The sequence below is a fragment of the Chaetomium strumarium genome (genome assembly GCF_033439665.1).
Source record: "Chaetomium strumarium strain CBS 333.67 chromosome Unknown B0T15scaffold_3, whole genome shotgun sequence".
Classification (NCBI taxonomy): Eukaryota; Fungi; Ascomycota; class Sordariomycetes; order Sordariales; family Chaetomiaceae; genus Chaetomium; species Chaetomium strumarium.
In genome coordinates, this window is record NW_026944431.1 from 3,034,388 (window position 1) to 3,060,128 (window position 25,741).

Here is a 25,741-nt window from a genome sequence, read left to right on the forward strand (position 1 = left end):
TGGCATCTGCACCCAATGCCTTGATAACTTGGCTTGCCTTGTCTCCTTCATTGTCCAGATCCCTACTGCGTCTTACTGTGGGTGTTCAGAATATCATCGCGTTACTCTCCCTTACACGGAGGCGAGATTGCTACCCTAGCTCCAAGGCCTCGGAAATGCGGCAGGGAATGTACCCCCATGCTCCCACGCCGCTCGTTCGGGTCAGGGATAACTATATGGGACAGGCACCTGTACTACCGGACAGGCGACCTTACCCTTCGAACGGTTATAGAGGGTTCGAGCTGGTACGACTTCAACAAACATCCTGATGAACCTCGAGTTGAGAGGAATGCCAGATAGGATTTGACAGCAGCTCGCATACCAGTGGAAGGGACTGAGAAGGGCTATCATTGCGGACCAGTGTGTTCCAAGGGCTGCGCGATGTTGAAATGCAAGCCAAGAGTCTCCACGATACGAGATTGCTGCTGACGTATGCTGCCCTGGTCACCCCTAACGATTCCCCGTACTTTAGAGCCGCGAGATATGTTAAGCATCTACTTGTATGCCAAGTTGAAACCCCGTTTTAGCACGACGGATCGCAAGGGACTTTTGCACATTCAGCGGACAAATCCGTTCAGTTGTTGCGGCTGTCTTCTTGAACTCTCAAGGGTTGCCCGCTTTCGAAACACACGACATTATTCACTCAGCGCATCCCTCGATCACGCCTCGCGTCTAACTTAAGGGGGGCCTGGTTTTTGCGCACGATAATGACCGAAGAGTGAACGTTTTGTCTCGTTGGACGCGACGTCCGCCACCAAGAAACCACCTACCAAGTGGAAGCTTTGGCTCTGACCAGCTTGCCACCAATCCGACCCCCAATAGGGGCAAACTAGAGGCTCAAACCGAACACAATCATCGCCGTGTTGGTAACAGCAACCGCCTCTAAGTCCATCCTGGCGAAGCAATCGTCAGGTTGATTAAAGTCCTACGCCATGACGACTGGTAACGCGCGCTACGTGCGCTACATTCTCGTCGCTTTCTTTGTAAGTGCATTGGGCTATCGTCCCCGCTTTGGCGGGCCGTCACATGCGCCAGTCATCAGGGCCTTGGTTGACAGAGATTAGATGCTAGCTGTTTTCTACTTCGTGTCTAACTCAGATGTCGCCACGCTAAGAACCGAGATTCCTGGTGGTGGCACGAAGGGCGGAGACGCAGCCCACGCCAATCAACCAGCCAAGGGCGGGGAGACTGATGGCAGCAGTCCGGAGGAAATGAAGGACTCGCCGAACAAAGATAAAATCAAGAACAACTACGACGCCTCGGAGTTCCCCATGGCCATGACCCCTAACGACCCCGGTTGGAACGACCTCACGGGGGTCAAGGGTGGCCCGAGGATAAACGCCACATTTGTGACGTTGGCACGGAACTCGGACGTGTGGGAGATCGCTAAGTCCATCCGGCAGGTTGAGGACCGCTTCAACCGGCGATACAACTACGACTGGGTGTTCTTGAATGACAAAGAGTTTGATGACACCTTCAAAAAGGTCACAACATCCCTCGTCTCTGGCAAGACCCATTACGGCTTGATTCCCGAAGAGCACTGGTCCTTCCCGGAATGGATCGACAAGGACAAGGCAGAGAAGGTGCGGCAGGACATGAAGGAGAAAAAGATCATCTACGGCGATAGCGTTAGCTACCGACACATGTGCCGCTTCGAGTCGGGCTTCTTCTTCCGCCAACCGCTCATGATGAACTACGAATACTACTGGCGCGTTGAGCCCAGCATCGAGCTCTTCTGCGACATTCACTACGACCCGTTCCGCTACATGCACGAGAACAACAAGAAGTACAGCTTCGTGCTTAGTCTCTACGAGTACTACGAGACCATTCCGACGCTGTGGGATAGCGTGAAGAAGTTCATGAAGAACCATCCCGAGCACATTGCCGCAGGAAACTCGATGGCCTTCCTGAGCGATGACGGCGGCGAAACCTATAACAAATGCCACTTCGTAAGCTCCCCAGCTTGACCTTAGCTTCGTCATACTCACTTCCCGTGTAGTGGTCCAACTTCGAGATTGGCAGTCTCTCCTGGCTCCGTTCCAAGGCTTACATTGACTACTTTGAAAGCCTCGACCAAGACGGCGGCTTCTTCTACGAACGCTGGGGTGATGCACCGGTGCACTCCATCGCCGCAGGCATCATGTTGCCGAAAGAGCAGATCCACTTCTTCAACGACATCGCCTATTACCACGTTCCCTTCACCCACTGCCCAACAGGCGAAAAGCTGCGGGCAACCCTCAAGTGCCACTGCAATCCTGACGACAACTTTGACTGGAAGAGCTATTCATGTAAGACAGTCCTCAACATGCCACCCTGCCCCGTAAATCAGCAATACTAACGCAGCATCCAAATAGGCACCTCGAGATACTTTGACATTAACAACATAGAGAAGCCCGAGGGGTGGGAGGAGCAGAAGAACTGAAGGGTGTAAGCCAGGTTGGCTAACAAAAATAATGAGTTATCATACTTTGATGGCATTCCTCTTTGTCTGGAGCACCCTTCAGAGTGATCCTCCGATCGGGTTGGGTGGCAACGCTAAAAAGTCGGAGAATTTCAGAGATTGGAACTCGCTTGAATCTAGAGCGTGAGCTATGCCTTGCAAGTTGCGGGTTCAGTGTCGGCCAGCAACGGTTTTGTCTGGCAGCATCATTTCGTCGTACATATTGCTGTATCTTTATTAGAAGGGTTAATGACGATGATTTCGGAAGCCTCGCTGCTTAATTCACGACTCAAGCAAGGTAGGTAAGGAGATTAGTACTCAGACGTGTCGATTTTTATACAGGTATATGATACAAGATCTTGGTTCGCCGGAGAAAACATCAGAGATACTCGTCTGCTGTACTAACCTTCGATCCCGCGGCCAGTTCTCCCAGAGACTTCTACCCCCGGCCAAGTATGTTACACCTTTTAGCCAACGGACGCCTTCTTGGGCTTCTTCGTCCCGTATTTACTTCTGCTGCTCATCCTGCTACCAACACCTCCCTGCAAAATGCCCCCGGAGTCAGCGATCCATTTCCTACAAACTCACTTCTTCCCCCAGCGTCTATAATCGACCGAGGAAGAAATGGTAAGCCATAACTCACCAAATCCAACGCCCCCCTGACCAAGTGATACCGCACACCGGGACAATCCTGACTCCGCCCGCCGCGCACAAGCACCACGCTGTGCTGCTGGATGTTGTGGCCCTCGCCGGGGATGTACGCCGTGATGACCTTGCCGGTGGATAGCCGGACACGGGCCGTCTTCCGCTCGCCCGAGTTGGGCTTCTTGGGCTTCGTGATGCCCACCTTGACGCACACGCCCTTGAGGGCAGGTGCTTCGATGGCGGAAAGGGCCGGTGAGACGGCGTGGCGGGCTCGTTGCGCTTTTCGGCAGCCCTGTTCGTTGGCGCAGCCACAGATTGGTTAGTATTCAGATATTTTGGAGGAAGCAGTTTGGGGAAAGGGAAACGCACCCGCAGGACCTGGTTGAGCGTCGCGTTCTGGGCCGGCGTCGTGGAGAAGGCGCGGATGGCCGGCCCTGATGGGGCGGGTGTCGGCACCGCCAGTGGTAGCCTGAGGGCTGGCCGCAGCACGAGGTTGCGAAAGAATGTCGTCGCCATGGCGGAAGGTGTTGCCGGCGCGGCGGATCAAAGAAACCTCAGTCGGGCAGGTCGTCGTACACTTTCGGCTCCGAATTCAGTAATGCAGCATGAGTGGAGCTCCGAGCCGACGGCAACTTTCCGTGTCACGGGAGTTGGCACGTGGACTTGCGGCAATTGTCGGCTTAGTGGAGCATGCAGCTTGGCCAGTGCGCAGTCACATGGCGACGATTGAGGGTGATTGCATCCCTGCCCGGCGCAGGCAACCCGCATTGTGGGGGAGCCGTTGCGTCCTGGGGAAGGTAACCTCGGCCTAAGTCGCATGTCTGGGAGGCGATACGCCCCCCTCGCCGTTTTAAACCGTAGATTGCTGCCCTGCTCCCTTGGGGAGACGTGACAACTTGATCTACGGTAATATACGAGCGTTGACCTCTCAAACCAACCGCGGCAGTCCACATACAACCACCTTCGTACCACAAGTGCCTTGTTCTCCATACAGGCTTTTGCCCCTCCCTTCCCCTACCCTTTCGCAGAATGAGGTCCTTCGTAAGAGCATTGCGCCCTGCGGTGCGAAGGAGTCAAGCTGTTTCCGCGCCGAGGATACAGAGGGGGACGCAAGCGGGCTTCCCCGCCTTACAATGGTAAGCCTAGATCCTCTGTACCGTCGCGGAGCTGGCGATGTCGCCTGGCAGTGGATTGGTTGAATGGCGTTCTAACCGGGTTATTTACCCTTGACAGCGGCCGTCCATTCTCGACAACACACACCCGCCGCGACGCCAGCCTTGCTGATGTCGCCCCGACACCCATCACCCACTTCTCGGAGGTCGAGACTGCCATGGCGGAGACGGTGCAGAAGTTCGCCAACGATGTGATTCTGCCCAAGGTGCGCGATATGGACGAGGCTGAGCAGATGGACCCGGCGGTCGTGGAGCAGCTGTTTGAGCAAGGCCTCATGGGGGTGGAGATCCCTGAGGAGTACGGTGGCGCTGGGATGAACTTCACTGCTGCGATTGTCGGGATTGAAGAACTCGCCCGCGTCGATCCGTCCGTGTCGGTCATGGTGGATGTGCACAACACGCTCGTCAACACGGCGGTGCTGAAATGGGGCAGCGAGGCGCTCAAGAAGAAGTACCTCCCCAGGTTAGCCACCAACACCGTGGGTTCCTTTTGCTTGTCTGAGCCCGTCAGTGGCTCCGATGCGTTCGCTCTGGCCACCAAAGCGACTGAGACGGAGAGTGGATTCAAGATCAGCGGCGGCAAGATGTGGATTACCAACAGCATGGAGGCCGAATTCTTTATTGTGTTTGCCAACCTCGACCCGAGCAAGGGCTATCGCGGCATCACGGCGTTTATCATGGAAAAGGGCATGAAGGGGTTGAGCATCGCTAAGAAGGAGAAGAAGCTGGGTATCAAAGCCAGCAGCACTTGCGTGCTCAACTTTGACGACGTCGAGGTGCCCAAGGAGAATCTCCTTGGTGAAAAGGGACAGGGCTACAAATACGCCATCTCTCTCTTGAACGAGGGACGCATCGGCATCGGCGCCCAGATGACGGGCCTCGCTCTTGGCGCGTGGGAGAACGCGGTTAAGTACGCGTGGAACGATCGCAAGCAGTTCGGCAAGTTGGTTGGCGAGTTCCAGGGCATGCAACATCAGATTGCCCAGTCATACACCGAAATCGCTGCGGCTCGCGCCCTCGTGTACAACGCAGCCCACAAGAAAGAAGCCGGCGAGGACTTCGTCATGGATGCTGCCATGGCGAAGCTGTACGCTTCGCAGGTTGCCGGTCGTGTGAGTAGCTTGGCTGTCGAGTGGATGGGAGGCATGGGCTTCGTCCGCGAGGGTTTGGCGGAGAAGTTCTTCCGGGACAGCAAGATTGGGGCCATCTACGAAGGCACAAGCAACATCCAGTAAGTTGGCACCCGCTCTGTCTGGTCTATTCAAGAGCACATGCTAACATAGGACCAGGCTTAACACCATTGCCAAACTCCTTCAAAAGCAATACACTGTCTAGTTGTGCATAAAGCCTGCGACAGTCAATAATCAACGGCGTTCTGGCTTGGGCGATAGGGTTCAGACGGGGTTGACTTGGATCTTTGTTATAGACGGTCAAATGTCATTCTTGGGATTGTTGAAATGACCTGCTTCGATGTCTCGCTCGGTGCTCACGATAAAGTGTGCCTGTGCTCGGGGCGTAAGGTTCTGTCTAACGTTAGGAATGCCGGACTCGCTGTTACCAACCCTGCCCTCGTAAGCCAGTGCATGTATAGGAGCTAGGTAAAGGTCCCAACTTCAGGCTACTGGGCAATTTCATATTTCATGAAGGCCATATCCTTGATGAGACATGATGGGTATAGATAGACGCTTTATTTGACAGTATCGAGGCTGTGTCGTGTATGATCGGCTCATGGATATTCAAGTACTGTCAGCACCCGATTCATTTGGTTCGCATTGGAGTAACATGTTCGGTTCGTGTTGGGTGATCCAGATCCGGAGTCCTACGGCAGTCCTAGGCTTGCTGCGCTCAGTTGGACCCTGGTCGATGCTCGATAGCACCCGACGTTGTATCACCTGTGTATGTACGGACAGTACCAACTGCGCCGTTTATAAGAGACACGGCAACACCTATGCAACTATGACACACTAGTTTCCGTCCTGATTTCTTTATGTATATGCGTCCCTAAAATTTGGGTATTGGTGATGTTCTTTTGGCCCGAACTGTGTTGTGTTCGCGTGACTGCGGGTTCGAATTGGTTTCGGCAAAGCGATCGAAAGGATTCACCGGGATGATGTCCGATCCCAACCCCGCCTCAAACGCCCAACATGGAATTGGACCGCAAGCCCGAGGCTCTTGCAGCATGAGCTTCTTGACCAGGTTGTGGCATGTAGTGTAGTATGGCAGCGACGGATGATGGCCATAGAAACGTGGATCTGGAACTGTCCATTGTCTTGTCGCTGTTGCGTAAGGTACCTATCCTTGGGGCCACAGCCCCGGGTCAAAATCACCTTAGCATTTAGAGCTAGGGTACCTGACCTACCCCGCCGGTAGTCAACTTGCGTAGGACCTCGTCAAGGCCAACACGCCGCTGAGGCGACGGCAACGCAGTGTTTATCACCGTTTGGTACATACTGTGACGGTGGCAAGACCTAAAATCATTTTGACCGATCTTCAGGAGGTGCCGAGGGGCCGGCAACTTTCCGGATTGTGGGTTGTGTTGCATCGCTGCCCGGGTTCTTATTCAAGCAGGTCTGCTTTGTGATTCCCGGCCGGTTCCTCTAGACAAGCAGAGAGCATCCCCACCCGAACTCCCCTCCGTGAGTGAACTGCTTGATCAACCTTCTCGAACCACCCCTGCCGCTTTATGAGCTGGAACAAGGTGCCGCGACCCTGCCTGTGCCAACAAGGGCCGTTGTCATCTGCGAAACACAAACCCCGCCCACTAATCCCTCGCTGACGACATCTCGCAAACACTCATCCGTGCCCGCGACTTGCGCGACCGGTATTGCTTGCACCGGGCACGCGGACAGCCCATCCCAGACTCGGCGAGAAACGGGCGGAACAAACAGAATCCTGTCTCGCTGATATTCAGATTGCTGTAACATCCTCAACTACCCCGCTCCGAATATTCCCTTGCGCGTCCCCCGCGCAGCACAGCAGTTCGTCATGGACGACGACCAGAAGATCTTGGATATTTCCAAGAAGATCGAGCGCGAGAAGGCGCTTATCAATGCCGCAAATCATATGCGGCAGAAAACGGACAATGAGGCCGTCCGCTCCAAGCTCGACACCCAGATGCGGGAGGGACGCAGAAACCTCGAGTTCTTTGAGGACAGGCTCCGCGAGCTGCAGATGCGCCGTCTGGGCCATTCGGTAGACAACATGTCTCTAGGAGGCTCTACCCTGGGCGGGCCGGACCAGGGAGGAGACGAGGGCGGCCCCCCGGCACCACCTCCGAAGGAGTCGTCTGGCTATGGGCAATTTGGCCAGGGCGACCTGATGCCCCCTCGCGGGCCGTACGCAGCGCCGCCGTCGATGCCGAAGGCTCGGCCGAATTTCACCAAACTCGGTAGGAGACACCTGGCAAGGATGCAAGCTTGGCTCGTTGAGGACTCCGTCACTGACAGCGGCCTATCGCAGACTTGATCAAGTTCGACACGCCATATCTCGGTCCCCGGATTCAGCTCATGCTCTCCCAGATCCAGTTTAAGCTCAATGTGGAAGAACAGTACCTCAAAGGCATCGAAAAGATGGTGCAGCTCTATCAGATGGAGGGCGACAAGAAGAGCAAAGCCGACGCTGCCGCCCGGAGGATTGAGAGTAGCCAGAAGATTGTGCTACTGAAGCAGGCCCTGAAGAGATACGAGGAGCTACACATCGATATGGACGCAGATTCCCCAGATGGTAGGCACTGCTGGTGTCCCGCGTTGACTATTTTACTAACTAGGGCGCGTTAGACGATTCGATCAACATGCCGAACTTGAGGAAACCGCTGACGGGTCAGCTTGCTATTCGTATCCTGGCGGTCAAAGACGTGGACCATTCGCCCACAGGCCGCTTTTCTCGTGCTCCGGAGACGTTCGTGACGATCAAAGTGGAGGATAACATTGTGGCAAGAACGAGAGCATCGCGGAGCGACAGATGGGAGGCTGAGCTCCATAACATCTTTGTCGACAAGGCGAACGAGGTGGAGCTGACGGTCTACGACAAGCCGGGGGAACATGCACTGCCCATTGGCTTGCTCTGGGTGAGACTATCCGACATCGTCGAAGAGCTCCGTCGGAAGAGGATCGAGGCCGAAATGAACACGACCGGTTGGGTATCAGCAGACCGCATGGGTTCTGCATCGCGGATGCCTCCGCCGCAGTTCCCCATGGGTGCCCAGAGCCCCCAGTTCGCTGGACCGCCGACATCTCCGGGGCCACAGCAAGGGGGGCCAGCATTTACACCGCAGCCACCAGCTCAGGTCCCTGTTGTGTCTCAGCCGATTGACGCGTGGTTCAACCTGGAGCCGACGGGACAGATCCAGCTCAGTCTCAACTTCGTGAAGGAGAATAAGGTCCCCCGGCCGATGGACGCTGGTCTCAACCGTAAAGGTGCCGTCCGCCAGCGCAAGGAAGAGGTCCACGAGATGTATGGTCACAAGTTCGTCCAGCGTCAGTTCTACAACATCATGCGTTGCGCTCTCTGCGGCGACTTCCTCAAGTACTCGGCTGGCATGCAGTGCGATGACTGCAAGTATACCTGCCACACCAAATGCTACACGAGCGTCGTCACCAAGTGCATTAGCAAGAGCAACGCCGAGACGGATCCTGACGAGGAGAAGATCAACCACCGGATTCCTCATCGCTTCCAGCCCTTCTCCAACCTCACGGCCAACTGGTGCTGCCACTGCGGTTATATGCTTCCAATTGGCAAGAAGAACTCGAGGAGATGCGTCGGTATGTATAGGCTGCTCAGGCCTATTTCACTTCTTTGTCGGCGCTTCGTGAAGCTGATCGATCACCAGAATGCACTCTTACTGCTCACGCCCAGTGCGTGCATTTTATACCAGACTTCTGCGGAATGTCTATGGCAGTGGCGAACCAAATTCTCGAAGGTATCCGGTCGACAAAGAAGACACGGCAAGAAAAGGCGACGTCTCTCAGCGAGCGGACTTTGCGACAAGGAAGTAAGGGGACGGCTGGTAGTGGCCAGTCAGGTGTCTCTTATTCGCCCTCATCGCAAATGTCCCAGGTGACTTCGCCTGAGGCGACCGAAGCCGCCAAACTCATGTACAACCAGACATCACCGCCGCGAACTACTAGTTCCGACCGGATGTCAACGACGTCGCCTACTGCGTCGGCCGCGGCAGCTGCGGCCATGAGACCTTCCACCCCGGGTCAGCAACAGGCCAGCCAGATTCCGGATTTCGGTCCCGGGCATTATGGTACTGCCGGATCCTACGGGCGCCCAACATCGCAGGAGGAGAACCCGTATGGCGCATCACCGCAACAACAGCAGCCGTATGGTCAGCCCCAACAACGCAAGTACAACCCGGCGGACTATGCAAACATCGGAGTGTACCCCGGCCAGCCGCCGGTCCAGGCGCGCCCTCAACAACAGACTCCCCAACAGCAGCAATATATGCAGCAGCAGCAGCAGTACTACCAGCAGCAGCAGCCGCAACCGCAGGCGGTCGCAGCGCCCAAGCCGCAGGCCGCGCCTGCTCAAGCAGAACCGCAGGCGGTCGGTCCCTCCGGTGTTCCTATCCCCGCTAAGAAGCCGATGCCTTCGGCAACAGATCCCGGCACTGGTCAACGGATCGGCCTGGATCACTTCAATTTCCTGGCTGTGCTGGGCAAGGGCAACTTTGGCAAGGTCATGTTGGCCGAGACGAAGCGGACTCGTAAGCTGTACGCTATCAAGGTGCTCAAGAAGGAGTTCATCATCGAGAATGATGAGGTCGAAAGCATCAAGTCGGAGAAGCGCGTCTTCCTGATCGCTAACCGGGAACGTCACCCCTTCTTAACCACCCTGCATGCCTGCTTCCAGACCGAGACGAGAGTCTACTTCGTCATGGAGTACATCAGTGGCGGTGACTTGATGCTGCACATTCAACGGGGACAATTTGGCACCAAGCGGGCGCAGTAAGTTTCTGTTGTTGCTGCGCAAATACCAGACGCGGTAGGACGTTCCTGACGTGGTGGTAGGTTTTACGCTGCCGAGGTCTGCTTGGCGCTCAAGTATTTCCATGAGAACGGCGTCATCTACCGTGACTTGAAGCTCGACAACATCCTGCTGACGCTCGACGGGCACATCAAGATCGCCGACTACGGTCTTTGCAAGGAGGATATGTGGTACGGCTCGACAACCAGCACCTTCTGCGGTACCCCCGAGTTCATGGCACCCGAGGTCTGTTCCCGGAGAGAGCTTCCAGTGACGCGTTGCTTACTAATAGTTCCCTTCAGATTCTACTCGATAAGAAATACGGCCGCGCCGTCGATTGGTGGGCGTTCGGGGTTCTGATCTACCAGATGCTCCTGCAGCAATCGCCCTTCCGCGGCGAAGACGAGGACGAGATTTACGACGCGATCCTCGCCGATGAGCCGCTCTACCCGATCCACATGCCCCGCGACAGTGTGTCAATCCTACAGAAGCTGCTGACTCGAGAGCCGGACCAGCGCCTGGGCAGCGGGCCCACCGACGCCCAGGAGGTCATGTCTCAGCCCTTCTTCAGGAACATCAACTGGGACGATATCTACCACAAACGGGTGCAACCACCGTTCCTGCCGCAGATCAAGAGCGCCACGGATACGAGCAACTTCGACAGCGAGTTCACGAGCGTCACGCCGGTGCTGACACCGGTGCAGTCTGGTACGTTCCACACACCTAAACTACGTAGGTACTGTCTGTTAGGTTTCATCGCTAACTGTGAGTTGCAGTGTTGTCTCAAGCCATGCAGGAAGAGTTCCGTGGGTTTTCGTATACAGCGGATTTCGACTGAGGGTGTTAGCCATGGAAAAGGCAAGAAATAGGCAATGATGGCCGCTGCCCCTGGAAGTTGAAGCTGCCGGGTGACAGAGCCAGTAGAAGCCGCAGCACGGGCTTAGCCACCCACCCACGGCACGCTGCTTACCTTATACACATGCCATCTAGAGATACCCTTCCAAGACCGATTCCTGTTTTAGTTTGGCATGCCGGGCAGTGGGAGGGGGGCGCAGATTTGGTCGATACCGAGGTAGAGGCAGATGGAACGTGTGGGTGAGTGGGTGGTTATGGAGTACTGACTGACTGAAGGGGGAACAGCGGCGGTCTGGTGATGTGCATGGTGCTAATACAGTGATGCGAGATGAGACTAGGGGCCGGAGCTATGACAATGAAAACATGGACGATACACTGCTGTCAGCCGTGTATGAGGTCGGGCAAACAACACGTTCCTTCTTAGGTGACTCATGATCGTGCTGGAGCCGGCCATGTCTCATTAGCCGTACCCTGGCATCCGCAAAATCTCGGCGACGTTGAATGATTGCAAACAGTCGTAGTCCCAATCACGGTCTAATCCACTGCTGGTGCATGGTGACTGTCTGGAGTCATTTCAGGAGTCCTTGATGCGGTACAGCAGAACGCATCCCGATCGTCGGGACTTGGTCGTTTATATTGTATCTACGGACAGGTCTATCGTCCTGGATAATGTACACGGATTGTTTATACACGTACACGAAGTCAGTCCCGAGCACAGTTTGAGTCTTTCTTGGTGGTGACTGAGGAGGGGGGTTTCATGTCGTTGAGGAGCTTCGCAACAAGACCAATGCAAGGGCCGCCGCCACGGTAGCCCCGGCCACCGCCCCCTGGAGAGCGATCAGCGACACATCGCGCATGCGCAGGTTTATCCTCCGCTCGCTGGTCAGATCCAGCACATCCGCCTTCAGCAGCTCCGGGTCCTCCCAGTAGTCCAGCATGAACTCCTTCCACGGCTTCCTCGGCCTCGCGTCCTCCTCTTCGAGGCCCACCGGGGTCGTCGCGGGAGAAGGGTCAACGAGGCCCACGCCATCCTCCCCTTCCACCACCACGGCGGGAGTCAGCTCCTCGGCCTGCGCAGCAGCCGCCGCCGCCGCCGCTTGCCTCTCCCTCAACGCGGCGGCCGCCACCGCGGCCTTGACCTCCTCCAGCTCGCGCTTCACCTCCTCAAACACGCCCTCCTCCCGCTCGGCAATGCCGCGCATCAGTCTTTTCCGGCGCCACGGCTCGGCCACGAACTGCAGCACCAGGAACAGCACCACGTTGACGCCCATCAGGCCCCAGGTGCCCCACGTCGACTGCCGCCGGATGCGGTCGCTCCAGATCTGCTCCTCGTGGTACCGCTTCAGGATGCCCGCGTTCAGCTCCCCGCTCAGCCGGGACTCCTCCGTCTCGGCCTCGGTCAGCTCGGCCGCGGCGGCCGCCACCTGCGCCTCCAGCTCGTGGTCGCTGCGGTAGAGCGTCGTGAAGCGCTCCAGGTCGGCGGGGTTCCACGTGTCCTTGCGCGCGAGCAGGGTGGTCACCTCGCGCTGGGTCGAGGCGCGGTGCGAGGTGAGGGATTTGTAGTTGTGCCGCGCCGCGCGCAGCCGGGCCTGCGCGGCCGCGTGCTCTCGCTCGAGCTGGCTGTTTTGGGCTTTGATGGCCTCGATGGCCGAGTAGCCGGTCAGGTCGTTGATCTTTTGCGTGGCGGTCAGGGCGCGGGATTGGAGGTTGTCCATGAAGGTGCTGAAGCGGGCTGAGAGGGGGTGGCGGTGGGTTTCGCTGAAGGAGGGGAGGGAGCGGTCTGAGGGTAGTGGTTCGTTATTTTCGGGGCTTGGGGGAGGAGCTGGTTGTTTGTCGGATTGTGACGGTTCCGGGCTTGCAGATTCTGGAGATGCTGCCGGCTCTGGGGATGGGGGAGGGGACGGTTCTGGGCCAGGTGGTGTGGGTTGCTCGGCCGGGGGCGGTGATGCTGGGGTTGGAGGGGCAGCATCTTTAGAACCTGCTGTTTCCGGCTCAGGTTTGTCACCGTTATCCCGGGGGTTCGGTGGTGGAGGGCGCCGTGGCGGCGGAGGAGCGGTCGAGAAGTGACGAGCACGGCTTGCGGCAAACCGTATGCCGACGGCGACGCTGCAACGCACGCATACCATTATTGGCGGGAATTGCGACACATGCCGCGACGCTGCCGCTGTTGCCAATTGATCGAGAACTGCCACTCCCCGGAGAGGGCGCACAGCTAATCGTAAAGCTGTGTTGGGGGACATTGGGCTCGCAGCTCCAGCCCGCCGGGCCTGAGGACTGGTGGTGTTGAGTCGGAGGGCTGTGGGGGGACGCTCGGCAACCGAGCTGTCGACCGATGTTTGGAGCTCATTCTGCCATCTTCCATTGATTCACCGCCTTGAGAGCGTCATGACCCTAACCCTTTTAGGGGGGACTTACACTCTTAATTACCTCAAGGTACGCTTCAGGAGCCGGACAGCGCAGGATTCTGTCACCCTCTAGTACATTAGTTTGGCAAAATTCCAATACATTGGGGTCAATCTCAGCCACCTTGGAGGGCATCATCCCCTCTGTTATCTCGTTTTCACAGGGCCGCCGACTGAAAAAACGTCGTTGAGCTAGTTAGCTTCGGCGGCCGGAGGATGGCTTCGTGAATCATAGGTGGCATGGTGGAATTCAGCCAGCTTAGACGTCAAAGTCGCGGATCTGTTGCCAATCAGCTCAGGATTCACAATACAACCGTAATGGTTTTCAGAAATGTGATCGGTTCCATAGGTTTCGTCAACATGAGAACAGGTTGGAGGAGATCTGCCGAATACTTACAATCAGCTAACCTTTCCTGCCTTGTTGACTCACAACGCCTTTGAGTTTTGACAAAATGTTGACATCTTAGAGGTAAATTGTCAAAGGTAAAAAAGGTAGAGAGCCCTTCAGTCACATCGATGTTTCACTAGGAAATCAATGCTAGATTAGCACAGAAGTTCACTGAGGCTCTAGAGTCTAATGTCATGTGGCGTCTCAAGCCTCTAACTGCTTCTTTGTTCTTTCTTTTATCTTGCGGTACCGAAACACAGGTATGGGTATTATTCCAAGTTTCAGACATTTCCTGAGTGACAAACGACTTGTGGTAGCTCTGGCCACTTATGCTATACTGAATTCATAGCTCCAGCGCATGGATGCTCCGCCTCCTTGAAATGGTAGACCATTGAACGTGTCAAAGGGTATCATGAACAGCTGCTCGAGGAGCCATGAGCATTGGCTCTACGTTAAGTGCTGCATGGAGGACACCAGTTCGTCGCTTCTTAGACGACGGCGTCAGCTGTGCAGCCATGTCTGCTATCTGGATGGGGAATAGGTGTCACCATTGTTGTCAACTACGTGTAAGTGGAAAGGGTTTGCTGAATATCATACGGTGATTTCGTAACCTGGAACAACGTGGCCCAGACAGTCCGGTGCTGTCAACTGCGGAACGTTTCCGAACCTGGAGGGCACCAGCAAAGGTATATATAGAGGGTACCTAAGGTGCTCATGGCTGATTCTCTACCCGCCCCCTCAACACCCCCATTGATTCCCTCATCTACCTTGACAGTAGGTTGGTTCCCATACTTCCACCCAACAGCCAACGACATAAACCTCCTGTCTTTCTCTGTGCGCCTGGCTGCACTTTCAGTCGCCATGCCCTGGTTAGGACCACCACCACGGGGCCGACGCCGTCCCGACAATGCCCCGACTCCTACAGTCCCGGACACTGGCCCAAGAGCTCCAGATCCGACCGGTGTCATGCAAAGGGCCTTCCCCTGGAACCTCGAGCCCGACAACCTGCACCCCGACACCTGCAGGCAGAAACAGAAGGAATTCGGCCGCATGATGGAGAAATGGAACAGCCGCCTCCGCGCCGAGGTCGAGCTCCAAGCGGCAACTTCGGGGCTCTGGATGGGCGCCAGCCGCCCGGGCGTCACACTCACCAGCGGAGGCGACATTCTGATTTTCTTCTGCCCCGGAGGTCACGCGCCATGGGTTGGTGAAGAAAACGGGGTCGAGCATCGGTGTGACCGCTGGGACAGCGACGTCAAGCGTGCCCAGGAGCTGGCCATGAGCATCTGGCGCACGCTGTCTGCCGAGGGCCTTGCCATGTTTCGTGCGTATCCCGTGCCGTTGCCTGAGGACTGGCCGTACAAACTCGGAGTTGAAGTGTGAGAGGTTGGGTAGGTAGCGGGGTTGATCTGGAGGGAAAGGAGCGGGTTAAGGTGCGGTGATTTTGAACGTGTTGGGCAGAGGGCGCGGGTACTGGGTAACATCATAGCAAGGGCGTGGATTGAATTGTCTTTTATTGCCACATTTGTTGGGTACATACATCACTGTCCTGTACATCCAAACCGCCCAGAAATAACTGGCACTCGTATCCCAGAACAGCAGGTCCGTATTCGCAATCCTTGACTGTGATCCTCTGCAAAATATGTATAATGTGCGGGTGAGAATTGATAATTCGCTCCGATGAGATTGATCGGCGGAGTTGCCCAATTTGGCAACAGCGCTCAGTGGCCTTGCGATAAGGTTCGACACTTGCTTTATATCATGATTTAGCATGCCGGCCAATATCGACATACTGTTCCTGTGTTTGCCCTCGTGTTGCTGATGCCTGCCAGACGCCTTCCACGCCCTCCTACCAACGCTCGAGGGAAAACTGGTCCTTCGACCATCATTCACAGAGTTGCCATGGCTCTCGAGAAACCTCCCGTCCTCCCCATCGCAACGTCCGCAGAAAGAAGATCATGTTCACATCGACAACCATGCATTCAACCAAACACAACAATCGACCGTCAGAAAGGAGACAGAGTAGTCCGCCTCGCCACAATCTGCCTCGCAAGCTTCGCAACGGGCCTCAGCGGCATCCCCCTTCTTCTTGCATTACCCGAGCCATCTTCCACGGGAGGATTAGAGTTAGAGTATGCCTTAAGTCCCTTTCCCATATCCACCCACTCTTGGGACGGACTTGACACGAATAAGGCAGCTAATTCCCCCTGTTCACATAGCAACAGCCTCTCTTTCCACCGACTGGCACACACCGCCCTGCCATTCAGTCTGGGCGCCATCCTCGCGGCGGCCTTCATTGACCCCATCCTCCGACACTCCCGCGCCTGCCGCTCCTTTCCCCCCTTCCTCCTCGTCCCCGCCAACATACTCATCGGCACCGGCCACGCAGCGCTTCTCCTCCTCCTCCTCCTTCCCCCGATGTTCCGTTTGCCCCGGGATCTATCCACGGCACTGACCGCCGCAGCACATCTCCTCATCGGCGCCGGAAGCACCGTCAACCTCACCACTGCCATACTCCTCCTACCTCGCGGATCATCATCAACACCCTCGCTGCTGGGCTTGATCAACGGGGTGCTTGCCATGGGAGTGGTCGTCACCCAGACATTGTGCTGCTGCACCGGCAACATGTCTCTCGACGATGCGGGCACACCGCGGTGGCGGCACCACCTGGCTGCGCTGATCCTGGCTTTGAGTTGTTCTTGTTATTGTTGTTCTGCGCTCTTTTCCCTCGCTTCTCAAGCTAGCTCGGGCTCGGGTTGGGGGACAACACCTGCCGCTGGTGGTGGTTGTGAGGAAGCAGAAGCTGAAGCTGAAGCTCTCGATGACGACGACAAGAAGAAGAAGAAGATCCTTCCCCTCCAAGTGAACCGCGGACAGGGTGGGTTTCCGCCCCCGGCAAGCCGGCTCACACTCCTTGGAGCCGTCTTTACTTTCGCGTACCAAGCTGCTATGGTGGTTGTCCCCGTCTGGCTGGTCTTGTTGATCGGTGGTGGTGGGCCCGGCAGTTCCACAGGGCAGGTGCCGTTGGTTTATGCACTGCTCACCTTTTGGGCGGGAATTGGGGTCGGTTCATTGGCCTTGATTCCATCGGTTGAACGGAGCAAGCAGTTGATGTTTTCTGCATTGGTACTCAGTACCGGGCTCTTGCTGCTGGTCTGGCTGTTTGTTGATGTCTTCTGGAATGCGGTGGCAGCGGCAGGTCTTGTTGGGTTCTTCATGGGCCCCGCGTATCCGTGGATGGTGGCGCTGCTGATCCGTGAGACGAGTGATGAAGAACGGGCGGGCGGCACCGCTATTGTTATTGCATTTGGAACGTCGGGGACGGTAACAGCTCTGTTCATAACCCAGTTGGCTGACCAGCTGGAATCTCCGGCCTTGTTACATCTGGCCGTCGTGGGTCTCTTTGGAGGGATGTTAATGTCTTGGAACGCTATGCTGGATGCGAAGAAGAAACCTGAGCTGATGGGACAGGGTCAAACAACTTGAGGAGCGACGCTGTCGCGAAGTCTGGCTCTGGCAGGGGCTGACCAGTCGTATATGAACGGGAATGATCCAAGTCCATGTATATGTCTATCGTCTATGGTTCTCTATCATTCGATTGATCAAAAGCTCGTATCCCACGAATCTGCATGAGATTACCTAGCCAATTTCACTTCCTGCCTATGGCAGCTTGCTTGGCGGTCAGCTTGCCGCCCACAATATCTTTCACAGTGGCGAGGATATCGGAGAAGTCGTTGAATGTGACAAACGGCACGTTCTCTTTCTCACAGTACGCAACAAGATCTGAGTTCGGAGTCAGCATGGTGGCGTCACCTTTGGGAAAAGGCCATCAACATACCGCGCCCTGCCTTGGCAAATAGCAGATCGGTCTCCTTGGCCGCCGACAGATCAGACACGCCGTCCCCGGCGTAGAAGAGGACCGGCCTCTCCTCTGCCGGGAGCCTGGCGTATGGGCGGATTTCGAGGGACTTGTCGTGCCCAAACCCGCTGCGACGTTCTTCTCAGCATCGCAGCCATATCCAAACAAACAGACACACACACACTGTGGGAAAAAGGGGTTGCTCACCTGTCATCATGATAGACAATCTGCCACCCGCCCGCCTCATTGATGCTCTTCCCCTCCCTCGGCGCCACATCGTTGCTCACAATCTGCAACTCATCGGCGGCTTCCTGGCCGAGCAGGTGCGCCAGCAGCGCCCGGATGATGGGCTCCATGCCGCCGCTCAGCACGACGATCGGCACGTTGTTCTCGCGCGCCCACTCGTAGAACTGCTTGAACCCCGGGTCGAGCGTGATGTTCCTGCGCAGGATGTCGACGCACTCGTTGAAGGGGGTGTTGACGCTGTCTAGCATGTCCCGGAAGGCGTCGCGGAAGTCGCGCCGGCCGTGGAGCACGTCCTCGTTGCCCTTCCGGCGCAGCTCGACGCCGAAGCCGAGGTTGTCCGTCATGAAGTCGTTGCTGTCCTGCTGCGTGATGGTGCCGTCGAAGTCGGTGAAGAAGATGAACTTGGGCTTCGTCTTGAGCGCCGGGAGCGCGATCGGCACTGTTGATCCCATCTTGGAGAGGTCCGTGAGAAGCAAGAGGAGGTAAAGGGGTATAAGGAGGGGAGTCAAGAGTCCACACAAGCCGACGCCGGCCAGTCAGGAAGTTTCGTGAGACAAGTGGGTGAGAGATTTATGACTGATTTCTTGGAAACCCTATAGATGGTGAGGTAGGGCTTGCCTGCGGCTGCGGCGGTCTCTTGTATAGCTACTAACCAAACATACACGTTGATAACCATGCGGTCAGAAGAAACGAGGTTCCAAGTGAGCCTCCGGCCCCGCTAAGCTCCTTGGTCGAAGCGGCATGTCGATCATCCCCTGAAAACCGCGCGGGTTCGGCACCGCCGTGCCGGCTAGGTTGCGGGGCATGGCGGGGCTCCATGATGTCGGGTTAAGCGCAAAAAGTTCGGCCAACCCTTGAGACGCGTACGGTACCGTGCACAGGCCTTCCCTAACTCGACTTCGTACGTCACAACACTGACGTAGTTTTTTTTCTTTTTTTTGCGTTGGGAGACCAGGCGTTGCCCCCTCAGCGTCCTGTTGGTAAACAAATAACAAAGCGCCGTGCGTGGATTCGCTGTAAAGTTTGTCCTCCCAACTCGACCGGCAAGGACGATCGAGAAACCCCGCCCCCGAGAACCAGTTACGAAACACAAACAACCATTTGACTGCCAGTACTCATGGGCAAGCCAAGGCGCGCCATCCAGACGGCAGCGCAGGAGTCACTGACACCTCCGGACGAGCTGACCGCAACCCAATCCGTCGCCCGTGTCGTCAAAGCCGAGGGCAGCAGCCTCTTCACGTGTGAGCTGCCGAACGGAAAGCCCGTCACCGTCGAGCTCGACCCCAAGTTTCGAAACACCATCTTCATCATCCGAGGCGGATATGTGCTGGTGGATCTAGCGTCTGTCGAGGAGCGGCCGAGCAATAGCAGGGTGGCCGGTGCAATCATCAACATCGTGCGCGATGAGAAGGCGTGGCGGAAGCAACTTTACTGGTACGCATTCGTGACCCCGGGCTTGGTGGTCGACCCGAAACTGACAATATGCTGTAGGCCAAAGGAGTTCGCCATGAGGAACACGTACGCCGAGGAGGAGGACGACGAGTCAAACACAGGCAAGATGCCACCCAGCGACTCGGAAGAGGAGGAAGGGTCATGAACAGAGTCCAAGCCGACACAAAAGTACCATGGCCCATCACCGCCTCGCATATTCATCCTTTGGCGGAACCTTTCTCGGCTCCCAGTCCTCACGAGCACCACACCAAACAAGGAGTGCCGTAGTGGCCAGAACACCGACGACGACGCCAGAGCTGATCGCTGTGCTGGGGTACACATTCCACGCCGACTCTTGGACAGCCCACAGAGCATACTGAAGAACGGGGTGGAGGCCGCTGCACCAGAGAAGAAAGGGGGTCGACCAGGCGAGATAGGAGTAGAACTGGTAGTGGAGGGAACGCGCAGATAGGAGGCCGATGATGTTCGCAGATAGGATAGTCGTCATAATAAATCTTGGTGTGACGTTCTGGGAGATCGTGCGATGCTCCTGTTTCGTGAACGGCGACCTCCCCAACAGCATTGGAATGACCACCTGAGGCAGCGGTTTGTGCGCCGGCGCCAGCCACCGAGTGGTGATGAATCCAAGGAGGACTACGACGTGCAGCCCCAGCAGCGCCATCGAAAACCCCTTGCTGAGAAAGATCTCCTCCCCGACAAACCTCCAGTTGACCGTCCATTTGAAAAAGAACTGCCTCGACAGCTCGAACGCGCGGCCCAGGTATCCCCACGGATTGTTGGCCAAGAACGGCACGGCAATCAAGACTTGCACCAAGCCCATCATGGCCGCAAGCCGCAGACTCGTAGCAAAGCCGCTCCCCAAGAGCAACACGATCCCCACTGCCGGCAGGACCAGCAATAACGACATCTTGACGCCCAGCCCTAATGTGTACATCAACGCCCCGGCCCGCCAAGACCGGCGCTGCAGGAAGAAGATGGCCAGCCAGAGGAACAAAGTCGCGAAGCAGTCGTTGAAGCACCGCAGGACAAAGATGCTATGGAGCCGTTTTGAGAGGATCAGTAGCGGGAAGACATAGGGCGGAACCTGGTTTTTGAGCCGTCAGTCAGCACCAGCGTTTCTTCCGTGACTCACAAAGGGGTCTGTTCCCTCCTCGGGGGATATACTTGCCCTTGCCTGCCAGTAGCACGCCATCACCACCCCGAGCGTCACCATATATAGCACGCCAAAGAGCTGCTGCGCCAGAAAGATATCCTTCCCGTGGTCTGTCAGGTAGTACAGCCCCGTGTAGATGTAGACATGGGCGGCCGGGTATACCAGCGGGCCGGTGCCTCCCCGGATCTTGGTGTAGTCGCGCTCGCCGGAGACTATTTGGGAGATTTGCTCCATGTAGGCGACCCAGTCGATCTCGGTGTCTTGTCGGGAGGGGGTCAGCGTGAGATTGGGTGGTTGTTTTGGGGGATCCCACGTTCGCGACTTACAAGGCACCTTCCAGATGATCGCGCTGCAGAGCAACGCATCTGCTATGAAGAGGGAGAGCGGAATGAGTTTGGAGAGAGCATGGTGACCATTGGTGACGTCCAGTGCAAAGCGTATTACCTGCATGTGGATTGGAGGGGTTTTGTCGTCCGCCATTGCATCGTTGCTGCCGGCGACACGGAGGTACCGTCGTGAACAAGGAGCGGACGCGTTGAGCTTCGGAGCTGGCAGAAGCGAAACCCGCATAGCCAGCTTGAATCCGCCAGTTGCCAGCAGGTGGCGACTTGGCTTACCACTACCCAATTTACACCAACACAAGCTCATCTGGTCGAGATGTGGCACATTCTCAACCTCAACTATTTGGTTGATGGTTCTGATATATTGGCGTGGTCTAGAGCTTCGCCTCACGCTTCGTCTTCCCAACGATTTCGTCCACCAGCTCTAGCACCCTCTCGGCGCATCCATAACTCCCCTGGTAACCCCAACCCGCATGCCCGTAATTGTGCACCACCCACGTCCCGCCAATCACTTCCTTCTCAATCCGCACACCACCCTCCCGCACCGGACGCAAGCCAACACCGTGGCGAATGATGTCCAGCGCCTCTACCCCCTTCCCGCCCGTCAACTCCGGGTGCGTCTCCACCGCCCGCCGCATAATGCGCATCGCGATGTTCGGATCCGGGTTCGCATCCCAGTTGCCCTTCGTGTAGGTCCCGCCGAGGATAGTCCCGCCCCCCAGCGCCCGCTGCATGACATACACAATCTCATCATCCCCGTCGTCGCACCCGCTGGTCGTCGGCATGACGGACTTGGCCTCGTTGCGCACCAGCACGATCTGGCCCCGGGCGGGGTACACCTTCGTGTCCATGACCCCGCCCAGCCTGCACGCCAGCAGTCCGGACGCGTTGACGATGATGTCGGCCCGGCGGCCGGTGTGGCTCAGAGTCGTCGCCTCCGAGATGTGCTTGAGCACGGCCCGCTTGAAGTGCACGCCGTGCTTGGCGCACTGTCCGACCAGCCAGGGCAGGTAGATGGCCGTGTTGATGCACACCGACGTGAACTCGCACCCGGAGTGCATGCCCTTGGGCAGTTCGCTGGCGGGAAGCTCGCGGAAGTTGTCCATCACTTCTCGGTACCAGGGTGAGAGTTGGAACAGGCCGTCGGCAAGGGCTGCTTTGAACCCCTTGGCGACGTCCTTTTCGCGGCGGAGGACGCGGGCGGCTGCGGGGCAGGTTAGACACGTCTACGTGGGGAGGGGGGGAACCCGGAGGGTGAGTTTGGCTTACTCTGGACGTGCAGGCCGGCTTCCGGGACTTCGGCCGCCAGCCGTCGCAGTTCCGGCCAGGTACGTCGTTCCCACCTGCTGTCGTGTTCGAGGGCCATCCTGTATTTTGAGTCAGAGACATGAACCGCCGGCAAGAGGACGGTAAGGTATTTATGTAAGGAATGCACCACATACGGAAGCACGTTTGCGCCCGCCCATGGCGAAGTGTATTCGGCGTCATAGTCGCCGGGCATATGCTTTGCAACCACTGTCACGACGTTGCCCTTCTGCTTTGCCAGCAGCAGCGCGGTGGTGAGGCCGCTTACACCAGCGCTGTCGAGGGATCAGCAGATGTCTCCCGCCTGCAAGTCCGGTACCGGTGGCTCACCCAAGGACGACAATGGTTGGCATGCTGGCGTCCAATTAACCCGATATGGTAGGCTTTGCCGGATAGGATGCTCTACGCTTGGATGATGCTGCCAATTCCCGGATACGGGTCTTGAAAGGATAGGTACCTTATGTACCTCATTCTGTTTGCAAGCGCGGAGAGGATGCCGGGGATAACCGCCGGCGGAGGCGACACCGGACGCTGCCACCCCGCACCACCGGACATCTCCGTTAATCGCCAAGGTTACCATGATAAGACATAGCAAGGGCTTCGGATCCAACATGACGCGATTGGGAAGCGAGGTGTCATTTGTGCCCAGGGAGCACACCAGCCCTTCTGTTTCCATGGAAACCCACAGGGACTCACTGCATTTCCCCGGCCCGTCCCCCTTTACGAGCTTCAAGTTGAGCACGTCTAACCGTCTAAGTGGGTTAGGGTTAGCTTAAAAAACTGACCTCGCCCAACCACCCTTTGACCACAGATACTACTCTGTATAACATCAAACATCGATATCAGTTGGACTCGGATCACAGGAGATAGAACAAACTTTCCTCGGGTATTAGTACAGTGCCCTTGTTCTTAATTTCATCTTCTTCGCCCCCTTTTTCATCCTCTCTGCAGCTAACATGGAATTTCTTGACTCCGGAGTCTTGAGCCTGGTTGTTTATAACCATATCCGAAAAGTGCCAACTCTCTCGATTTCCCCTAGGGTCAAGCTAGCCGTTTTCATTTTTCAGAGACCCGACTTTCAAAGATAAAATAATACTTAGATTGAGAAGTCCATGCCTCTGTGATTATAAGACCAAAAGGTTGATGAAAACAACCATCCCGAAAACATCATTGTATGGGAATCGCGAAAGTTGCTAAGGTACCTACACAAGAGAGATCAAGACGAATAAATTTGGAGCGTAGGAGTTGGGGTGGATATTCAATGCAAGAAAACGGCTATTATTAGAAAATATTCTATTTTCTCGTCTCTATGTTGGTCTTTCCTTTTCTCTCCATTTCCCGTTCCTTTCCTAATTCCCCTTCGCCACTTTACATTAATCATTCTTTCCTCCCTTTATTAATTCTTACTATGCTTTCCAAGGACGGTTCTTGCCTAAAATATTAGGGAGTGTCACTTGAACGGAAAATGTCCAAATGTGGACGATTCAAGACGATGCTCGAATTGAGCAGATCTTTCGCACTAACGTATCTTATAAGCGAGCGAGACATATAAGCGAGCGAGACACTAAGTTCTTGGCACGACGCGTCCTTCTTCAACCACCCCCAACAGCGCGTTTTTCCTATAACCAAGAATGTCTTCCGCTTCAAAGGAAGCTAGGGTAATCTTGGCCCTTCAAGCTCTTCAAAATGACACGAAACTGAGCCTCCGAGCCGCGGCCAAGCTCTATAACGTACCAGTTTCAACCCTCGGCCACCGACGTACCGGCCGAGCTATATGACACGATCTTCTAGCTAACTCGCAGAAGCTCACCGATCTAGAAGAGAAGGCTCTTATTCAGTATATAATTGAGTTATCCGAGCGAGCTTTTCCACCAAGACTCCGTGGTGTAGAAGATATGGCCAACCAACTGCTACGTATACACGACGCGCCCCCTGTCGGCAAGCTCTGGGCCCATAACTTCGTCAAACGCCAGCCAGCCCTCCGTATACGTTGGTCGCGTCGATACGACTACCAGAGGGCTAAGTGCGAGGATCCAGAGGTCATTGGCGAGTGGTTTGCACTCGTACGGAACACCAAGGCCAAGTACGGTATTGTAGATGACGATATCTATAACTTCGACGAGACTGGGTTTATGATAGGCATCATCTTCGCGGGCATGGTGGTTACGACCTCTGATGGCCGTAGCAAGGTAAAGCTGGCCCAGCCTGGCAACCGCGAGTGGGCAACGGTGATCTAGGGAGTCAATGCTCTTGGCTGGGCTATCCCTCCGTTTATCATCTTGGCCGTACAGTACTACCTCGCTAACTGGTACACCAAGTGCAACCTCCCAGCCGACTGGCGTATCGCAACTACCGACAACGGCTAGACGACTAATGCCGTAGGCCTGGATTGGATCAAGCACTTCGACTACCATATAGCGCCCCGGGCAAAGGGCAAGTACCGGCTGTTGATCCTCGACGGCCACGACAGCCACTACTCGACCAAATTCGAGCTCTATTGCCAGCAGAATAACATCATCACGCTTTGTATGCCTCCGCATTCCTCGCACCTCCTCTAGCCACTTGATATTAGCTGCTTTGGGCCACTGAAGCAGGCGTACGGTCGCCAGGTTGAGGACTTGATGCGCGCATATATCAACCACGTGAGCAAGCTCGAGTTCCTCTGCAGCTTCCGCGAGGCCTTCTTCGCCTCGATGACGGGGAAGAATATCCAGGGTGGCTTTGTAGGTGCTGGCCTTGTACCGTACGATCAAGAGAAGGTACTATCTAAGCTAGATGTAAAGCTCCGTACACCAACGCCCCTGAACTCGCGGGCCAGCATACTACAACCTTGGGTATTCCAGACGCCATACAACCCTCGAGAAGCCAACTCGCAGTCAACGCTCATCAAGACTCGTATTGCCAACCATCAAAATAGCTCCCCAACTTCGATGTTGGCTGCTGTGGACCAGCTTACCAAGGGTACGATGGCTGTAATGCACCAGGTGGCCCTCCTTCAGGCAGAGGTGTCTTCGCTCCGTAAGGCTAACGAGGCGCTAAGCAAGCGCCGGAGAGCCAAAAGAACACGCGTACAGCTTAGAGGATCGCTTGCAGTACAAGATGTAAAGGATCAACTGGACCAGAAGGCCGTGGTTGGGGAGGTGGCGCAAGAAAAGGAGCAGGATAGTGGTGGTGCAGGGGGGGCTCGTACGAAGGTTCGGTGCTGTGGTGTGTGCGGCAAGCCTGGCCATAATGCCCGTACGTGCCAGGAGGTTGTAGAAGGGTCTGATTCAGCTGTCTCTGATGTAATTGTAGTTGGTTCCTAGTGTTGTTGCGTTGCAATTGAGGATAGTTGTTATAGAGTGGTGGAGAGTGTCTCGCTCGCTTATATGTCTCGCTCGCTTATAAGATACGTTATTTGATCCGATCCGAACTGTACAACTCAAGAATTTCGCATCTCATCCGTCACTGAGACATTCCGTCAATTCCTGGGAAACA

At 56.0% G+C, this 25,741-nt stretch overlaps 11 protein-coding genes across 11 annotated transcripts; 6 read left to right on the top strand and 5 right to left on the bottom strand.

The window, feature by feature from the left end:
• Window positions 1-846: 846 nt before the first annotated feature.
• On the top strand, window positions 847-2,643 carry B0T15DRAFT_168071 (glycosyltransferase family 15 protein). The gene is made up of 4 exons (XM_062862188.1): window positions 847-1,022; window positions 1,104-1,988; window positions 2,039-2,327; window positions 2,394-2,643. Exons 1-4 carry the CDS (start codon window positions 972-974, stop codon window positions 2,459-2,461), a joined length of 1,293 nt encoding a protein of 430 aa, XP_062723013.1. The 5' UTR covers window positions 847-971; the 3' UTR covers window positions 2,462-2,643.
• A 152-nt stretch (window positions 2,644-2,795) lies between these two features.
• On the bottom strand, window positions 2,796-3,702 carry B0T15DRAFT_529681 (uncharacterized protein). Its single transcript, XM_062869121.1, has 3 exons — window positions 3,494-3,702; window positions 3,123-3,416; window positions 2,796-3,021 (listed from the first exon to the last, which is right to left on the bottom strand). The coding sequence occupies exons 1-3, from the start codon at window positions 3,638-3,640 to the stop codon at window positions 2,947-2,949; spliced, it is 516 nt and encodes a 171-aa protein (XP_062723014.1). The 5' UTR covers window positions 3,641-3,702; the 3' UTR covers window positions 2,796-2,946.
• A 176-nt stretch (window positions 3,703-3,878) lies between these two features.
• B0T15DRAFT_168153 (acyl-CoA dehydrogenase/oxidase) lies at window positions 3,879-5,828 on the top strand. Its single transcript, XM_062862189.1, has 3 exons — window positions 3,879-4,260; window positions 4,358-5,527; window positions 5,586-5,828. The coding sequence occupies exons 1-3, from the start codon at window positions 4,154-4,156 to the stop codon at window positions 5,629-5,631; spliced, it is 1,323 nt and encodes a 440-aa protein (XP_062723015.1). The 5' UTR covers window positions 3,879-4,153; the 3' UTR covers window positions 5,632-5,828.
• Window positions 5,829-7,060: 1,232 nt separating this feature from the next.
• Window positions 7,061-10,440, top strand: B0T15DRAFT_168164 (uncharacterized protein). Its single transcript, XM_062862190.1, has 4 exons — window positions 7,061-7,684; window positions 7,756-8,019; window positions 8,073-9,056; window positions 9,125-10,440. The coding sequence occupies exons 1-4, from the start codon at window positions 7,282-7,284 to the stop codon at window positions 10,246-10,248; spliced, it is 2,775 nt and encodes a 924-aa protein (XP_062723016.1). The 5' UTR covers window positions 7,061-7,281; the 3' UTR covers window positions 10,249-10,440.
• Window positions 10,441-11,684: 1,244 nt separating this feature from the next.
• On the bottom strand, window positions 11,685-13,466 carry B0T15DRAFT_529684 (Mdm33 family-domain-containing protein). Its single transcript, XM_062869122.1, has one exon. The coding sequence runs from the start codon at window positions 13,356-13,358 to the stop codon at window positions 11,874-11,876; it is 1,485 nt and encodes a 494-aa protein (XP_062723017.1). The 5' UTR covers window positions 13,359-13,466; the 3' UTR covers window positions 11,685-11,873.
• Window positions 13,467-14,619: 1,153 nt separating this feature from the next.
• B0T15DRAFT_529685 (uncharacterized protein) lies at window positions 14,620-15,423 on the top strand (the record flags this gene model as incomplete). The annotated part of the gene is made up of 1 exon (XM_062869123.1): window positions 14,620-15,423. The coding sequence occupies one exon, from the start codon at window positions 14,623-14,625 to the stop codon at window positions 15,289-15,291; it is 669 nt and encodes a 222-aa protein (XP_062723018.1). The 3' UTR covers window positions 15,292-15,423.
• A 3-nt stretch (window positions 15,424-15,426) lies between these two features.
• Window positions 15,427-17,700, top strand: B0T15DRAFT_168301 (uncharacterized protein). Its single transcript, XM_062862193.1, has 3 exons — window positions 15,427-15,648; window positions 15,741-16,040; window positions 16,128-17,700. The coding sequence occupies exons 2-3, from the start codon at window positions 15,811-15,813 to the stop codon at window positions 17,392-17,394; spliced, it is 1,497 nt and encodes a 498-aa protein (XP_062723019.1). The 5' UTR covers window positions 15,427-15,648; window positions 15,741-15,810; the 3' UTR covers window positions 17,395-17,700.
• Window positions 17,558-18,465, bottom strand: B0T15DRAFT_484428 (HAD-like domain-containing protein; the record flags this gene model as incomplete). Its single annotated transcript, XM_062866227.1, has 3 exons — window positions 17,558-17,691; window positions 17,747-17,895; window positions 17,975-18,465. 3 exons carry the CDS (start codon window positions 18,463-18,465, stop codon window positions 17,558-17,560), a joined length of 774 nt encoding a protein of 257 aa, XP_062723020.1.
• Window positions 18,466-19,130: 665 nt separating this feature from the next.
• On the top strand, window positions 19,131-19,610 carry B0T15DRAFT_492727 (uncharacterized protein; the record flags this gene model as incomplete). The annotated part of the gene is made up of 2 exons (XM_062866877.1): window positions 19,131-19,447; window positions 19,505-19,610. 2 exons carry the CDS (start codon window positions 19,131-19,133, stop codon window positions 19,608-19,610), a joined length of 423 nt encoding a protein of 140 aa, XP_062723021.1.
• Window positions 19,611-19,646: 36 nt separating this feature from the next.
• Window positions 19,647-21,098, bottom strand: B0T15DRAFT_484417 (glycosyltransferase family 58 protein; the record flags this gene model as incomplete). Its single annotated transcript, XM_062866226.1, has 3 exons — window positions 19,647-20,549; window positions 20,634-20,878; window positions 20,945-21,098. 3 exons carry the CDS (start codon window positions 21,096-21,098, stop codon window positions 19,647-19,649), a joined length of 1,302 nt encoding a protein of 433 aa, XP_062723022.1.
• Window positions 21,099-21,158: 60 nt separating this feature from the next.
• Window positions 21,159-22,729, bottom strand: B0T15DRAFT_168284 (D-amino acid oxidase-like protein). The gene is made up of 4 exons (XM_062862192.1): window positions 22,595-22,729; window positions 22,402-22,539; window positions 22,229-22,326; window positions 21,159-22,163 (listed from the first exon to the last, which is right to left on the bottom strand). Exons 1-4 carry the CDS (start codon window positions 22,615-22,617, stop codon window positions 21,334-21,336), a joined length of 1,089 nt encoding a protein of 362 aa, XP_062723023.1. The 5' UTR covers window positions 22,618-22,729; the 3' UTR covers window positions 21,159-21,333.
• Window positions 22,730-25,741: the final 3,012 nt, after the last annotated feature.

Coding starts and splice junctions, on each gene's coding strand:
- B0T15DRAFT_168164 (XM_062862190.1), top strand. CDS start 7,282: ATGGACGACGACCAGAAGATCTTGGATATTTCCAAGAAGATCGAGCGC. Junction 7,685..7,755: donor GCCGAATTTCACCAAACTCG/GTAGGAGACACC, acceptor GGCCTATCGCAG/ACTTGATCAAGTTCGACACG. Junction 8,020..8,072: donor GGACGCAGATTCCCCAGATG/GTAGGCACTGCT, acceptor AGGGCGCGTTAG/ACGATTCGATCAACATGCCG.
- B0T15DRAFT_529684 (XM_062869122.1), bottom strand. CDS start 13,358: ATGTCCCCCAACACAGCTTTACGATTAGCTGTGCGCCCTCTCCGGGGA.
- B0T15DRAFT_168301 (XM_062862193.1), top strand. CDS start 15,811: ATGGCTCTCGAGAAACCTCCCGTCCTCCCCATCGCAACGTCCGCAGAA. Junction 16,041..16,127: donor ACGGGAGGATTAGAGTTAGA/GTATGCCTTAAG, acceptor CTGTTCACATAG/CAACAGCCTCTCTTTCCACC.
- B0T15DRAFT_168153 (XM_062862189.1), top strand. CDS start 4,154: ATGAGGTCCTTCGTAAGAGCATTGCGCCCTGCGGTGCGAAGGAGTCAA. Junction 4,261..4,357: donor GGCTTCCCCGCCTTACAATG/GTAAGCCTAGAT, acceptor TACCCTTGACAG/CGGCCGTCCATTCTCGACAA. Junction 5,528..5,585: donor GAAGGCACAAGCAACATCCA/GTAAGTTGGCAC, acceptor ACATAGGACCAG/GCTTAACACCATTGCCAAAC.
- B0T15DRAFT_168284 (XM_062862192.1), bottom strand. CDS start 22,617: ATGCCAACCATTGTCGTCCTTGG. Junction 22,327..22,401: donor GCGGGCGCAAACGTGCTTCC/GTATGTGGTGCA, acceptor CTCAAAATACAG/GATGGCCCTCGAACACGACA. Junction 22,164..22,228: donor AGCCGGCCTGCACGTCCAGA/GTAAGCCAAACT, acceptor CCTGCCCCGCAG/CCGCCCGCGTCCTCCGCCGC.
- B0T15DRAFT_168071 (XM_062862188.1), top strand. CDS start 972: ATGACGACTGGTAACGCGCGCTACGTGCGCTACATTCTCGTCGCTTTC. Junction 1,023..1,103: donor ACATTCTCGTCGCTTTCTTT/GTAAGTGCATTG, acceptor GACAGAGATTAG/ATGCTAGCTGTTTTCTACTT. Junction 1,989..2,038: donor CCTATAACAAATGCCACTTC/GTAAGCTCCCCA, acceptor CTTCCCGTGTAG/TGGTCCAACTTCGAGATTGG.
- B0T15DRAFT_529681 (XM_062869121.1), bottom strand. CDS start 3,640: ATGGCGACGACATTCTTTCGCAACCTCGTGCTGCGGCCAGCCCTCAGG. Junction 3,417..3,493: donor CGCTCAACCAGGTCCTGCGG/GTGCGTTTCCCT, acceptor GCCAACGAACAG/GGCTGCCGAAAAGCGCAACG. Junction 3,022..3,122: donor TCAGGGGGGCGTTGGATTTG/GTGAGTTATGGC, acceptor GGCATTTTGCAG/GGAGGTGTTGGTAGCAGGAT.